This window comes from Canis aureus, chromosome 21, assembly GCF_053574225.1.
Source record: "Canis aureus isolate CA01 chromosome 21, VMU_Caureus_v.1.0, whole genome shotgun sequence".
In the NCBI taxonomy this organism is placed as follows: domain Eukaryota; kingdom Metazoa; phylum Chordata; class Mammalia; order Carnivora; family Canidae; genus Canis; species Canis aureus.
Window position 1 is genome coordinate 2,508,281 of NC_135631.1, and position 14,896 is coordinate 2,523,176.

At 41.7% G+C, this 14,896-nt stretch overlaps 2 protein-coding genes across 13 annotated transcripts in view; both read right to left on the reverse strand.

The window, feature by feature from the left end:
• PLAAT3 (phospholipase A and acyltransferase 3) overlaps nt 1-1,155 on the reverse strand; it is a 31,245-nt gene extending 30,090 nt beyond the window's left edge. The window contains exons 1-2 of one of the 9 annotated variants that reach the window (XM_077862107.1): nt 1,028-1,155; nt 120-195 (exon numbers count right to left, since the gene is read on the reverse strand). In XM_077862107.1, coding sequence (XP_077718233.1) covers nt 120-134 — 15 coding nt within the window. In that variant the 5' untranslated portion in view covers nt 135-195; nt 1,028-1,155. Of the gene's footprint in view, nt 1-119; nt 499-694; nt 730-1,027 lie in introns of those variants that run through there. The other 8 variants (XM_077862106.1, XM_077862105.1, XM_077862108.1 and 5 more) reach the window with 8 other exon arrangements.
• Nucleotides 1,156-4,598: 3,443 nt separating this feature from the next.
• The window catches only part of ATL3 (atlastin GTPase 3), a 57,906-nt gene continuing 47,608 nt past the window's right edge, over nt 4,599-14,896 (reverse strand). For all 4 annotated transcript variants that reach the window (XM_077862115.1, XM_077862113.1, XM_077862112.1 and 1 more), the window contains exons 9-13: nt 13,462-13,589; nt 12,788-12,844; nt 11,230-11,301; nt 10,421-10,852; nt 4,599-8,968 (exon numbers count right to left, since the gene is read on the reverse strand). In XM_077862115.1, coding sequence (XP_077718241.1) covers nt 8,882-8,968; nt 10,421-10,852; nt 11,230-11,301; nt 12,788-12,844; nt 13,462-13,589 — 776 coding nt within the window. In that variant the 3' untranslated portion in view covers nt 4,599-8,881. The remainder of the gene's footprint in view (nt 8,969-10,420; nt 10,853-11,229; nt 11,302-12,787; nt 12,845-13,461; nt 13,590-14,896) is intronic.

Consider the following 14,896-nt stretch of genomic DNA (forward strand, 5'->3'; position numbering starts at 1 on the left):
GCGGCGGGAGGTGCGGCCCCACATCCTCCAGGGCCCTCTCCCGCCGTAATCACCCCGCTCCAGGGCGGTGCGTGGCCCCTAAAGCAGTCCGCCCCCGGCCCACGTCGCCCCACACTTACCGTGGATGCGCGCATCTTTCTTGGTGCTCTGGGCTCCGTCTCAGGCTGGAGTTCGGCTTACTCGCCGCGTAAAGGCCTGCGGCGGGGGGAGCAGGGGTTCACCGGGTCACGAGGAGGGCACGGGGTCCCCAGGCCCCCGGGCACAGTGCGTCCTGGCGAGGGGAGCCCCCGCCCCCGCCCCCGCCCAGCACCTCACCCTTGCGTAGGTCCGCGGAAGGGCGGCTCCACCCACCTCTCGAGCTCGGAGGCGGCCGCCCGGGCACAGGTTTAAAGGCCGCAGAGGCCGGGGGCGGGCCCGGCTCCTCCCCGAGCGCCTGACTCATGGGAGCCGCGCTCTGCTCCCGGCGGAGACCGCGACACCCCCTCCGACCGCTGGGGCGGGGGCTGGGGCTGGGGCCGGGGCGGGGGCCGGGCCCGGGCTGCCTCCACTCGCCGCCGCCGCCTGCGGGCGCCCGGAGCCCGGGCCTAGCGCTGCCCGCTGCCTGCTGCCTCCGGGGGCCGCCCGATGGCTAAGGCCGTCTCGAGTTAGACGCGCTCTGTACCCCCCCACACTGGACTGGGCTCCACTTACTTACTTTCTCCCTTCAGGTGAGCTTACAGTTTAAAACTGTATTAAATTTGAAAACTAGGGATCCCTGGATGGCGCAGCGGTTTGGCGCCTGCCTTTGGCCCAGGGCGCGATCCTGGAGACCCGGGATCGAATCCCACGTCGGGCTCCCGGTGCATGGAGCCTGCTTCTCCCTCTGCCTGTGTCTCTGCCTCTCTCTCTCTCTGTGACTATCACAAATAAATAAATAAATACCTTAAAAAAAAAAAATTAAAAAAAAAAAATTTGAAAACTAGTTGAAGGTTTTGAGAGGTCCAGAAAGCAAACTATGGGGCCTTAAGCCATCAGATAGCCCCCAAACCTGGCTCGCAGCACGAATTCCACGAATGAATGACCAGAGACAGGCCATTCCCGGCACTGGGCTCTCTGGCTGGACTGTGACGCTCCCGAAGAGAAGAATCAGCTCCTGTTCCTCTCTCCTCCCACTCCCAGCCAGCCCGGAGGCCTGCAGTCAAGATGCTTAGGCCACATCCAGGCCCTGTGTGTCACTTGCTGATTATAGGGTCCAGGAGACCCTTCCCTCTCTGAGCCTCAGTCTATTCACCTCTTAAACGGAGTGATAGGGGCAGCTGGGTGGCTCAGCAATTGAGCGTCTGCCTCCGGCTCAGGTCACCAACCCGGAGTCCTGGGATGGAGTTCCGCATCAGGTTCTCCACAGGGAGCCTGCTTCTCCCTTTGCCCATGTCTCTGCCTCTCTCTGTGTCTCTCACAAATAAAATCTTTAAATTAAAAAAAAAAAAAGGGAATGGTGATGATATTGGACAACATATAACATGTAAAAATACACTCCCCAAAGGGAGAGCAAAAAATGAAATGCTTAGAAAGTCCTGGGCCTGATGTGTGGCACGTGGTAAATCTTCATCAGGACATGTTGGCTGACTCTGGGAAATGAACAAGGGGTACTGGAAGGGGAGGTGGGCTGGGGGACGGGGTGACTGGGTGATGGGCACTTGACGGGGTGAGCACTGGGTGTTATATGTTGGCAAATCGAACTCCAATAAAAAAATTTACAAAAAACAAACAAACAAAAGGACATGTGGCTGTCAACATGAGGGAAAACACATGCTCATCACATCCCGTCATTCACTGGCTTCCCAACCAGAGACTCAGAGGCAACACAAATAAATACCATAACTTTATGGGCATCACTACTCACCCAACAGATGTTTTGCATATTAAGCAAGTGACTATCTGTAAAGCAGTCCAAACTCAAGGCAGAGGGATTCGGGTTTGAGAACACCAGACTGACTTCTGCTCATCCCTACTCTCTGCTTTCAGAACTGCCGAGATGTCACTTCCCTTATTTCCCCCTGTGCTGTGCCAGGGAAAACAAAACAAGAGGATAAGGGATGAGGATGTCAGCAAAGTGATTTTCACCTTCCACCAGGTGCTCAGAACAGGAGCGCAGTAAGACAGACCTCAGGCTGAGAAGCTACCCCACATGATGTAGGTACCTCCACCAGCCAGACTGTGGATAACCCCCCCTCCCAAGTCCATCACCAAGGCTCAGGTGGGAAGCCATGCCAGGATCAAACCCAGGGCTGACCCCAAAGCCTCCAATCTTTTCTGCAACCACAGCCATGGAGCCCTGATCTTCTTGCAGTGAGAAAGGGTAATATTATTTACAAGGTCTCCATTCTCTGCCTTCTGAGGAGGAGGATGGCTCCTCCAGGAGAATCTGATGTTTTGCTGTCTCTGAGAAAGTAGGAGAAAATGGCTCAGGCTTATGCTGAAGACAGGATGCCTTGTGGGGATTCTGAACTGGTGGGATAGGAGGGGCTGCAAGGCCAGGGCAGGAGGAGGGGGAAAAGCAGTGAGAGGGCAGGCAAGCCACATTTAAAGGAGCAGAATCTATTAGGAGCATTTTGTGAGAACATGAGGGTTTCTGTTGCTTGACTTTTTTTTTTTTTAAGATTTTATTTATTTATTCATAGACACAGAGAGAAAGAGACAGAGACACAGGCAGAGGGAGAAGCAGGCTCCATGCAGGGAGCCTGATGTGGGACTCGATCCTGGGACCCCAGGATCACACCCCAGGCTGCAGGCGGTGCCAAACCACTGCACCACTGGGGCTGCCCGTTGCTTGACATTAACTCTCAAAACCTGAACACTCTGCTGGGGAAAACTCTATCAGTCCACTGAATACAGATTTTTTTTTTTTTTTTAAGTTAGGTTCTGTGCCCAATGTGGGGCTTGAACTCAAGACCCTGAGATGAAGAGTCACTGCTGACTGAGTCAGTCAGGTGCCCCTGTATACAGGGTTTTTTTTTTTTTTAATATTTACCCAGGCTACTCTGGTGCAGCTTTGTGAATAGGCCTAGTCTGATAGTTTGACCAGAAAAATTAGGTTTTTATGAAAGAAAAGGAAGGTGAAGTGTAACATCCTCCTGAATCCCATCTCTGAAACCCCTCAAGTCCTACTAATGACAAATCCCAGTGAGACACTCTGGAGAGCTTCCCCTGCATAAATGTGCAGCATAACCACCATACTTCCCCTTGAAAGAACATTCCTGAAATGTTCCAGTCTTTCTCAATTCCACTCTGTTAAATGGCCCAACAGTCTGGGGAACTGGGAACTGTAGTGGACATTTGTTTTTGTTTGCCCAGCGGTCTTTCACTTGGTGACTGTGGTTTTGGTGGACCCGCCAAATCAGTCCACATCACCCTGACTAAAGACACATGTGACCTTGGTCCAGCTATCAAGGCCCAGCCCCCAGGCGATCACAATGGACCCTGAACATATGACCCATGCCAGGCCAATCAGGAGCCTTCTCTAAGTTGCAGCTATGTGTACACACATTTTTAAATAGGCAATGGGTCAAAAAGTAAATAGCCCTTTCCTCTGGAGACATAAAAGTAGTATGATGTAACCCTGTAATCTGTGCCTTACCTCCCCCACAGCATGAAAGAAATCCATCTGGAAAAGCAGAGAATACAGCCAATATATTTGAGATAATAGCCTTGTTGATGTTTGAGTTTCTTCAGTGCCTGTTGACAGTTTTGCTCCTAGACATTCACTTACAATTGCTTTTCCCTCAATTAAGCTAACTAGGGTTGAACTCATCTTTGCGAATATATGGTAATCAAAGACAAGAATGTCAATGCACTGACAAACCATAGTTTGCTTGACTTCTCCCCATCCACACACACCCACTTTCCCCACTTGTCTTTCCTTCTCCCCAGCTTATGCTAATAAAGGCATTAACACTCTGATGGTAGCCCCCAAGTTCTCACCGTACTCTTCATATTCTATCGTTTGCACCTTCCCAAATGATACGGTGATGAACACATGTGCAACAGCTAGCCTGGCACCTAACACAGGATCACCATCAGGGAGAGAGGGAGGGATGGAGTGATGGAGGGATGGCCACTGAACGCTCCAAGTATATGTTTCAAACTAGAAACATACTAGAACTCTTAGCACAGGGCCAAATGGGCTCTATCTAGCAATTGGTCAATATCTGGGAACTTTAATGCGACCTCTCCACTGGCTCTAAGGCCACCAGTGAAAGGGAATGCTTTCGATAGAGCTTCACTCACTCCCAAAGAGGAACCATTTAACCAGATGGGGCAACCAAATCAAAGTGTTACAAGTTCAAGGGTCCTCACATGTCCATGTTACTGTAAATAAAACGTGTTCGATTTTAAGCAACATCTTCAAGTCCATGGCCTCCTCCAGCACTATGCTAGTAAGACTGTTCAGTATTGTTTCGCAGGACAGAGAAAGGTGATGCACCCGAACCACATTACCACTACCACCTTTGACACAGAGTTATCCCTCCCTTAGATTTCCTATTCACTTTGCCAAGCCCAAACCTATTTCATAGACCTTCCCGTATTAAAGAGCAGAGAAAGAAAAAAAACAATACCGACATGGTGCTATGATCTTTATTCAATTAAATGACCTCACAGCTAAGAAACAGAAAACATGCTTTTAATAAGTAGCATAATCTCATCCCATTGCACTTTTTAAAAAGTGTATTAAGTTTTAAAGCCGTTCAAAGGCAGGAGTCTAGGAGAAAGAATTTTCAACAAATAATTTTTTAAAGAAAAGAAAAAGAAAACTTGTTAATGCTCAGGATTAATACTGGCCCCTTTAAGGCTTAAGTCCATGGCAGCATTTAGCCATCTAAATTAGAAAGCTTCAGGAATCAATTGCAATGTTTCCTTGGTTATAAGAGTACTACATTTAAATTTTAGTTCTGGCTCATTAAATTCCTTTCAAGGAAGAAAACTGCTTTTGAAATCTTTCTGCTTTTAGACCTGTTTTGAAAAGTTCCTGTTGTTGGGTATCTCTGTCCCTAATTTTCAAAGTTATCTTCTCCATCCTTTTTGTTATTATTTTTATTTATGGCTTAAGGTTTTCTGTGCACGAAAAGATGGAGGGGTTCAAGTCACAGTGCTGAACTTTGCTTTTTAAAAGAAAAACTTTCAAAAGGTGGGTTTTTAAAATCCTAATTACACTTGTTAGTAAACAGGACACTTGTACATTCTTTTTCCAGAGAAGGCACTATGTTATTGTAATTTAGAAAAACAGCTTTAATGAGCTTAGCTAATCCTCTAGATGAAAGACATCGCCCTTATTACTCTGAACACATGAACTCCCAGTCATACAGTCTCCAGTAGCAGAGCACCTATTCTGAGCCTCAGGTAGAAGCTGTCCATCTGTCCACTTGCCTCCAAACAATAGTGAATTGCAGTTTGCCATCCCACAGAGCAGTCTATCTCACTGGTCTCTGAGCTACCTGCACTACTGCCTATCAAAGTGGTGATTCCAGGGCCACAACCCAGACCCGCTGAGGCAATCCCTGACAGAAGTTACAGGAGTCTGAATGGCTTTAAACAAACCTCCCAAATAAGTCTGAGGCACTCCAAAGTAGATGAGAGCCACTACCCAAAACTATAAAAGGACAGAAGGAAAACTATTCTATCACAGTAAATGGTCCCTTACAATGGGCTTAATGTCATTTAAAAAAGCAGTTACACAAATCATTTGTACTTTCATGACTGAAGTTTGTCTTCATTATGCCCTATTCCTTGATTAAAATTTTGTCAGATCTAAATGTAAGCCAGAAAGATGTAGCCCACATTGGCTACCTTGGATGGGAGCCATCCTAAATCATCCTAAATTACATTTAAATAGTTCTATGTGGGGTGGGGGAGGAAGTCCTATGAAGACTTCCATATAAATCATTAAAAAAAAGAGAAAAAGAAAGGAAAAAATAAACCCTTTTTTTTTATTTTTTGTCACTTTTGCCTGGGCTTAAGTCAACCTACTTATCTGTAATCTGCCCATAATACATAAACACCCATCCAAACTCACACTATCCAAAACACCACTTTTATAAGTTAGGTAGAATACTGGATATGACCTGCTAAGAACACACTGCCAGTAACAAGGCAGTTTGTTTGCCTAAAGCCTTTCACTTCATGTTACAGAGAAAAGAGAAAGCAGATAAAGCAAAACAATATTCCATAAGCATTCTACCAAGTACAAAGTAGGTATTAATACATAAACCTCCATGGAACGGACTTCTTGGAATATTGCTAAAATAGGATATGACTTTGAAGATGCTGATCATCAGTCATGATCATCTGCCCTCATTTTATCCACAAACCAATCTAGAAAGATTACTCATGAAAGAACTGAAATTTTTATTCTATTATTTTTACTATAAAAAGCTAACTGGATTTAAGAAAACATTTTTTTTTTCCTGAAATGAATACTTTTCATAGAAATTCCAAGAACCTCCTCTTATTCGTTAATAGGAATATGCCCCCATATAACCATTAGAAATGTGCAAACCATAAATGCTTGCATGAGAAGGCTGGTCAGGAGTGGCAGAGCAACATAGAACAAGCACACACTTTCAGCGTGAACCCGTTTCTGACCCACGAATTAAAGGCTGAGGGAAGTTAAGAGGTAAAAGATATTCTCTTCACCCTGGTTATAAATCTCCCCAGGACTCTTTAAGGCCAGCAATGAGAATGCATCTTTTATTGAAAAACTTGATATAAAACTACCAATTTACTGTAAAAATAAAGAAAATAGGCCAACAAAAACTCACTAAGGATCTTCACTGAGAGAGCTTTATAAACACTTTCCAGAGGCAGAATAAGTTAACTAATAAAGACAAAAATAATAAGGCTTCCCCAGGACAATTAAACCAAATTATTTCTTTAAGATTGAAACAGAAATGGTGAATTTAAACAGTAATTAAATACTAAGATTTCACTAAGTTATACACTTTCACATGTTTTATTTTAAAAATTCTAATACTTTAGTATTAAAATAAGTTTTAGATCATCCTTTTCTCACCTTTTAAAGGCATCACTCTAGACAATTATTCTGAAATCTATAAATGTGCTTCTACAATATATTAAAAGCCAAGTATCTCACATCTGCAAAGCCTTTAGCTAATAAGTATAAACATAAGAGAGGATGAGAGGCCACCTGAAAATGCACCAAAATTTCAAAGAGAAGCTTTCAATTTAACAGTCAAACTGAGCATCACTGTTATCCAAGTAAACAGTTTTTAGGAATTTTCCTAAAATGTAATGGCAAATGAATAAAATAGCAAGAATTTCAGGGCAAGATGGTATGTAGATATAAAAAAATATAAAATGCTTGGAATTAATTCAGACTTACAGAAATACTTCTGTTGTGAAATGTTAAAGTAATAAAAAGAAAATTCTTTGATACAGAGACTACATGCTTCTTTTTTCTGCTTTCCACTTAGACTTCATATACATAGAATCAACACTTGGGTTTTGCCTAAGCCTTCCTATCTCCCTTCCACAACAAAAATTACCTTAAGAATTAATATTCTCATACCTGAATGCTTACATAAATACTTACAAGGCAATCTTTAAAAGTTTAAAAATCTTTAAATTCACCATTATATTATAAATCAAAGGAAAAGGCAACTAACAGATAAAATGTTTTTTCACCCAATCAAGGTAACAAAAAAGATTACTTAGATACTTCTAGATACTATCCATATTTGGGTGGGACTTTGGTCCTCACTAAGCCAAAGCTATTTTAAAGTTTCCAGATTAGTCAAGTGAAGTTAATAAAGGAAGACTCACTAAACAAAACTGACAATTTTAGCTTTATTATTAAAAATATTTGTGCATAGGAGAATGCAAATAAATGTTTTGGATAAAGACCTGATTTACTTACTGCCTAGGCCACATGAAACAGGACAACTAAAGACAATAATGTTTGGTAATAATGTCTTTCCTTTAATCCTTAATAAAGTTATCTTCTTAACGCAGAACTCTTGAAAACTAGACCTCACAAGTAACAACCATGAGTTATATATAATACATATGTGAATATAAACCTGCAAAGAGTGAATCTGACCAAGGCACAAGTTCAAATGATTTATCAGATGTCACATGGTTCATCAAACTCAGGGTTTTTTTGTTTTGTTTTGTTTTAAAGTATCAAGCTCACTCCTTTCATTATGAGCCACTCTGGCTTTTCAAGGCATGTTGGCCTCTTTTCTAAAAAGAAGCTACAAGAATGAAGGTAAAAATAAGAGTTTGCTCCAACAAAACTGCTAGCCTGTCAGTAAAAGACCATAAATTTCAGTGTATGATGGATTTAAATAGAATGTGGTTTTCCACACTATATGGCAAGCAAGATTCTTTAAGACTTTAAATAACAGTGTAATGGTGTCATTTTCAGTCTTTTGTTCTGAAGCTTTTGCAACTTTCGTAAACATTTTTAAATGGTAACAGTATAAAAGAAACTGACAGGTTTCACCACTAAACAGCAATCTTTCATGAGGCCATCCTTGTTTTCAAAAGCCTGGATTCAATCTTAAAAGGCACTAAGTGACACATGCAGGATTTAAAACCATATTTGCATTTTTTTTTTCCTTTAGCTTTCTCCCCCATAAAGTGCACAAAGCAGAGAGTAATAAAACAGACACAGGCTTGGATCTATATCAGCAAGGAAAAGAAATGCTTCCAACAGAAATGTTTAAGAATTTGAAGCCATGGGAAAGGTCTATTAATTTATTACTGCTGAGTTTCAGCTCTTCCTGGGTGATCCCAGACCTGCGTTCCTCTGGACCTGTGGCCGTGGCAGAAACCCAGAAATCAGGAGGGGCTGACTGCGTTCTCATTGAATCCTCTTGTCAAGATGCTACTGAGCTTTTTTATCCACAGGTGGCCTCCCAGCAACTGCATCCCTCACAGCGGTCTGAGTGGAATTACCCATATGAGAAGTAGCCTGCAAGAGTCAATTTATTCAACAGGTAAGTTAATAAAATATAACACAGCATCAAGAAAGAAAGACTTTAGAGATAAACGTTCAAAAAAAATAGAACTGCCCTATAACCCAGCCATTGCACTGCTGGGGATTTACCCCAAAGATACAGATGCAGTGAAACACCGGGACACCTGCACCCCAATGTTTATAGCAGCAATGTCCACAATAGCCAAACTGTGGAAGGAGCCTCGGTGTCCATCGAAAGATGAATGGATCAAGAAGATGTGGTCTATGTATCAATGGAATATTAGCCATTAGAAACGACAAATACGCACCATTTGCTTCAATGTGGATGGAACTGTAGGGCATTATGCTGAGTGAAATAAGTCAATCGGAGAAGGACAAACATTTTATGGTCTCATTTGGGGAATATAAAAAATAGTGAAAGGAAGGACAAACATTTTATGGTCTCATTCATTTGGGGAATATAAAAAATAGTGAAAGGGAATAAAGGGGAAAGGAGAGAAAATGAGTGGGAATTATCAGTGAGGGTGACAGAACATGAGAGATACCTAACTCTGGGAAACTAACAAGGGGTGATGGAAAGGGAGGTAGGCGGGGGGTTAGGGTAACTGGGTGATGGACACTGAGGGGGGCACTTGATGGGATGAGCACTAGGTTATGCTATATGCTGGCAAATTGAACTCATATATATATATGTGTGTGTGTGTGTGTATAAATATATACACACACACACACTCAAAAAAAATCTGTATATATGTGTGTGTGTGTGTGTGTATAAATACACACACACACACACACACACACACACACTCAAAAAAAATCTGTTCACATCATGTTACCAGAAAATCAGGAAATGAAAATACAGGTGTCAGGGGAGCCTGTGACAGCAGCTGACTTCCAAGAGAGTCAGCTACGCCTCTGCTGTGTTACGGTGGTGGGGTTGGAAGCCCTCTTGGTTTCTCACGCAATTCTGACCTAACCCATCTGTTCATGGTACTCAGAAAAGGAAATCAGTGTCTCAAGGATCTGTACACCTGGAGATCACGTCAATGTCAAAAGCCATTGGTTTTCTGAATGATTTTAAGTGAAAGAGATGCCATCCATTAGCAGAACTCAAAACAGAAAAATCTCAAAGCTCCTGAATCATACAGGAATTGTATCTGAAGAGCATGTGGTTAGAAGTTTCCCATGAGTAACACAGTATATCTAAGTTGGAACTTTTCACATTAGAGGGAAGTTTTTAGGCATGGAAACAAAATATTAGGAATAAATATCAATATCCTAAAGGAGGAGGATACAACGTAATGCCTATCAAAAAACAAAAAATGACCAGGGGAAACTTCTTATGCCTTCTTTCACCGTGAAACTCTTGCAAATGGAAATATTCTACAATAAAAACACAGATATCTGTCCTATCAACCTGTAGCCTTGTCATCTGACACCACTTACCTGCTCTAGTACATACGCTGCACCAGAATCAATTGCTCCACCCAGCTCACGATATTGACCAGAATACCTGATGTATCCCCAAGTAAGAAGTGCTATTAACAGCAGTCCAACCATACAATTGAACAGCTGGGCCACAATCTCAAGACCAACAAAGCCAGTGAGGCCTGAGGCTATGTACAAGATCACAATGCCTGTAAAAAGCACTGCAGGGGTTCGGAAGGTGCTGAAGACATTCTTGCTGCCATTGTGCTTGCAGAAGTTCTCATAGAGCTCCTTGATCTCCTCCTCTAGTTCCTGCTGGTAACGAAGGCTAAAATCCTTCCCACCCATCTTCTTGGTCTTCTTAAAATGGTCCAGAGCAAGCTGTTTAAATTCACCGTGCTTCTCCTCTAGAATGTCTGGGGACAAATAAGGTTTCTCTCCCCCACAAACCTAAAAAGAATAAAGACATAACATACTGAAGATCTCTTTGAAAACAAGTGCCCAATAAAACAAGTGAAAACACTGAAAAAGTCCAAATATTTAAGATATTAGAAATTAACTTTAAAATGATGACCAAGACCAATAAAGTCTGAGTTTACTTCCTCTGAAAAGTGCACTGAAATAAGGAGGGTGGCATTAACTGCATTGGAAGAAAGCCTTACTTAGCAACGGAAAGAACCAGAAGACCCCAATTACCAGGGGGGGCTGAACACAGTTTTGTTGTCTCGTCATCTTCAGATTCATTAAACAAGGTCAGTCTGGGCTTCTGCCGTAAGCCACAGGCCCACATTATAGCTACATCAGAATAAAACACACGCCTGGCATACCTCTTCCATGTTGTTGTAATAAATGTCTTTGGCGGAGGCTGCAGCTGCTAAATTGTTAGCTTCAGCGGTGGCCTTATAATAAGAAAAGAAAGCATAAACTCTGAATCCCTTCTCTTTAACATTCTTCCACAAATAACCAAGTGCCAATTCCCTCTCACCCTACTCCCATTCTTCCTTTTTTAGGATCCTTCTGCCATTTTTTAGGTTTCCATATAGCCCAATGTATGAGATAAAATATTCCTTTTTCGCCAAATTTTCTGCCCAAAAAAAAAAAAACGTTCTGATACATAAGTCTTTATTATAAATTAAATCTCTGGAAGTATCATTCCCTTTGCTTTAATTTTAAGTGTTAAAAAAAAAAGAAGAAAAAAAATAATTTTAAGTGTTAAGAAATAGACATGGGTCAAAAAAAAGAGAAAACATTTTATATGCATTTTAAACTCTAGCTTCCTTTGTGAAAATGCTTTGCTACTAAAGAAATAAATATCTGGCAGTAAACGGCTTTATGTTCTGCACATAAAAGTCAGAAATTGGGCAGCCTGGATGACTCAGCGGTTTAGCGCCGCCTTCAGCCCAGAGCATGATCCTGGAGACCCATGATCAAATCCCATGTCAAGTTCCCTGTGTGGAACCTGCTTCTCCCTCTGCCTATGTCTCTGCCCCGCACCCCCCTCTGTGTATCTCATGAATAAATAAATACAATCTTTAAAAAAAAAAAAAAAGAAAGTCAGAAATTATGTTTTATCAAAATGACATCTTGAAAATAGCAAAATGTTGAAAATAAAAGTCATTGAAAATAAAAAACCTGACCAGTAAGTAGTAAATAAGTATGTCAGGACATGTTCTACTAAAGTAGACAGCAGATAACAGGGAAATAATTTGCTTAAGATAACTGGGCCTGGGGAAGCCCGGGTGGCTCAGCAGTTTAGCGCCATCTTCAGCCCAGGGTGTGATCCTGGAGACCCTGGATCAAGTCCCATGTCAGGCTCCCTACATGGAGCCTACTTCTCCCTCTGCTTGTGCCTGTCTCTCATGAATAAATAAACAAAAATTAAAAAAAAATATATATATATATATAACTGGGCCTGTTCTATCCACAGTATGTTTGGTGGGATATAGTCCCAGTGAGGAGCCCTTCTGCTTTAACTCTGTATTTAACACCCAGAAGGTAGTAACAATGGTGAAAAATGTACTAAAAATTAACACACTTCAGCATTAACAGGCAGGGAGAGCAACAGCATTCTCCTTTTTTTTTCTTTTTTAAAGATTAATCTATTTTTTTTTTTGAGAGAGAGAGAGAGCGTGTGCATGAGTGGGGGGAGGGGCAGAGGAAGAGGGAGAGGGAGAATTCTCAAGTAGACCACCCCGCTGAGTGCAGAGCCCTACTAGCGGATCAATCTCAGGACCATGAGATCATGACCTAAGCCAAAACCAAGGGTCAGATGCCTGACTGAGCCACTCAGGTACCCTGCATTCCCTTCTTAAAGGATGCTGCTGCTTGTGCATGGGTCAGCAAGTAATCAAACAGTATCATTTAGGATGTCAAAGAATTGCTTACCTGAAGCATGGATTTGGGATGAGGCAGATCTTCTCCTTGATAAATTTTAATATATGCCTTATAATAGAAACAAAAACACTCATGAAAAATGTGATTCTGTCACATTTAATCATACTTTAAGTTACAGAAAGTAACTATACAACTGCATTTTCCTAAAGACCTAGATCAACACCCAGGAATTAGCAAAAACACAACACACCTTTGAGTGCATGTTAGCATTTTTAGTTAACTAAATATGTTCTCAAGCAGCACGAGACTACCAAGGCTAGGAGTCCCACCAGATTCCCCATGCACACTGGCCTCACCACTACCTGTGGGCACAGTGACCATCCGCCTTGAGGTAGTCGTGTCACATCTAGGTGCCGTCTCCTCCTACTCACAGCAACTTCCTAACCACCTCCTGTCCACACCATCTTCCTTGAGGAACAATCTTCCTTTAGCCACAGTAATTACTCCTCTAAGAAAGTGCAAAGAACATCCATTTGGTTCTTAGACCGATACTGCCACCCAGTGGCCCACTCCTGGAAGGACACTGAAGGCTCTGAAAATGCCTCTCAATATCTCCCCCATGAAAATCATCCCTAAGCTTTAAAATAGTAAAATTCAAGTTAGTTTACAACCTAGATCAGTTTTACCAAAAGTCAAATATTCTGACAATTAAAACCCATATTTACCTTAAAATACTCTAGTAGCCCCCGACAGGTGACTTTGGAGCCATTGATCTCCTTCTCCATTAAGTTAGCTGGGTTTAATACAAATGGTATCAGGGTTTGAAGCTGCTCTTTGAATTCACTGGCAATATCTGTTCACAAGACCATGAAGAAGAAAACAGTCAGCTAGACAGACTTGTTCAACCAAGCGGAGTATAAAATGTTTCAACATCTGCCAGTTCAAAGTGAGGGGAGGGAAGGTCCCAACTGTGTCTGGCACCTTCTGCCGCCCATGACCTCTGTCTGCACGTATCTTTACTGTCTCCTCCCTTCTGTCCTCGTGATTAAGAGCTGCTTAGTCCAGAACAGAAAGTGGAGAATATCCTTCTCCTGGTTTTCATCCTGGGGGATTTAGTCTACTTGATAGCCTTTCAAGAAATCTCATTTTTAAGGAATTTTACTAATACAGTCATCAAAAAAACAAATTATCAAAGCCTCAAGTCCTCTCTCCCTTGCCATACCTTCACACTCCCACTTGAATTCATTAGCAATTACTACTCATCATCCATTTGCTTTTCTATTGTTCATTTTTTTAAATGTTAAAATAAGTAGAAGCACCTGTATGTAGGTATATTTCTGGAGAAAGGAAAGGATTTTCTAAAACAAGACTCAAGCAATACATAAAATCAAACGTGAATGAATTTAACCACATTAAAACCAAGGCACCATAAAAAAAAAGACAGAAGATGGGAGAAGATATCTGTAACATACAACTAACAAAGGTTTCTATCTTAAAATACACATAGAGGATCTATACACTGCAGATAAAGACAAACCCAATCTAAAACTTAACAGGCATGAATAGGAACTGCAGAGCAAAGAAAGCATAAATGTAAATAAATATAGGAAAAGATATTTAATCCTATTAGTAACCAAAGAAATGCTATTTAATGCCACAATGACATACTATTTTATATCACTAATTTGGCAAAAACTAGATGTCTGATCACACTGAGCATTGCCTAGGATATGAATCAATGGGAATTTCTCTATACACTGATGAAGAAAACATAAATTGGAAGCATCATTTCAGAAAACAATTTAGCGTTATACAGTAAACGTGAAAATATACAAATTCTGGGATGCCTGGGTGGCTCAGTGATTGAGGTCTGCCTTCAGCCCAGGGCATGATCGTGGAGTCCTGGGATCAAATCCCTCTATCTATGTCTCTGCCTCTCTGTGTCTCTCATGAATAAATAAATATAATCTTTTTTAAAAATATACAAATTCTAATATCCAGCAATTCTGCTTTTAAAGCACATACCCTTGGGAGACTCCCATATACCTATATAAACTAGAATATCCACAGCAGCAATGTTCATAATAGCAATGTGAACTGGAAAAGTTCACATTCCATCAAGAATAAACTCTGTTATATTCACGGAAGCCATAATTATAC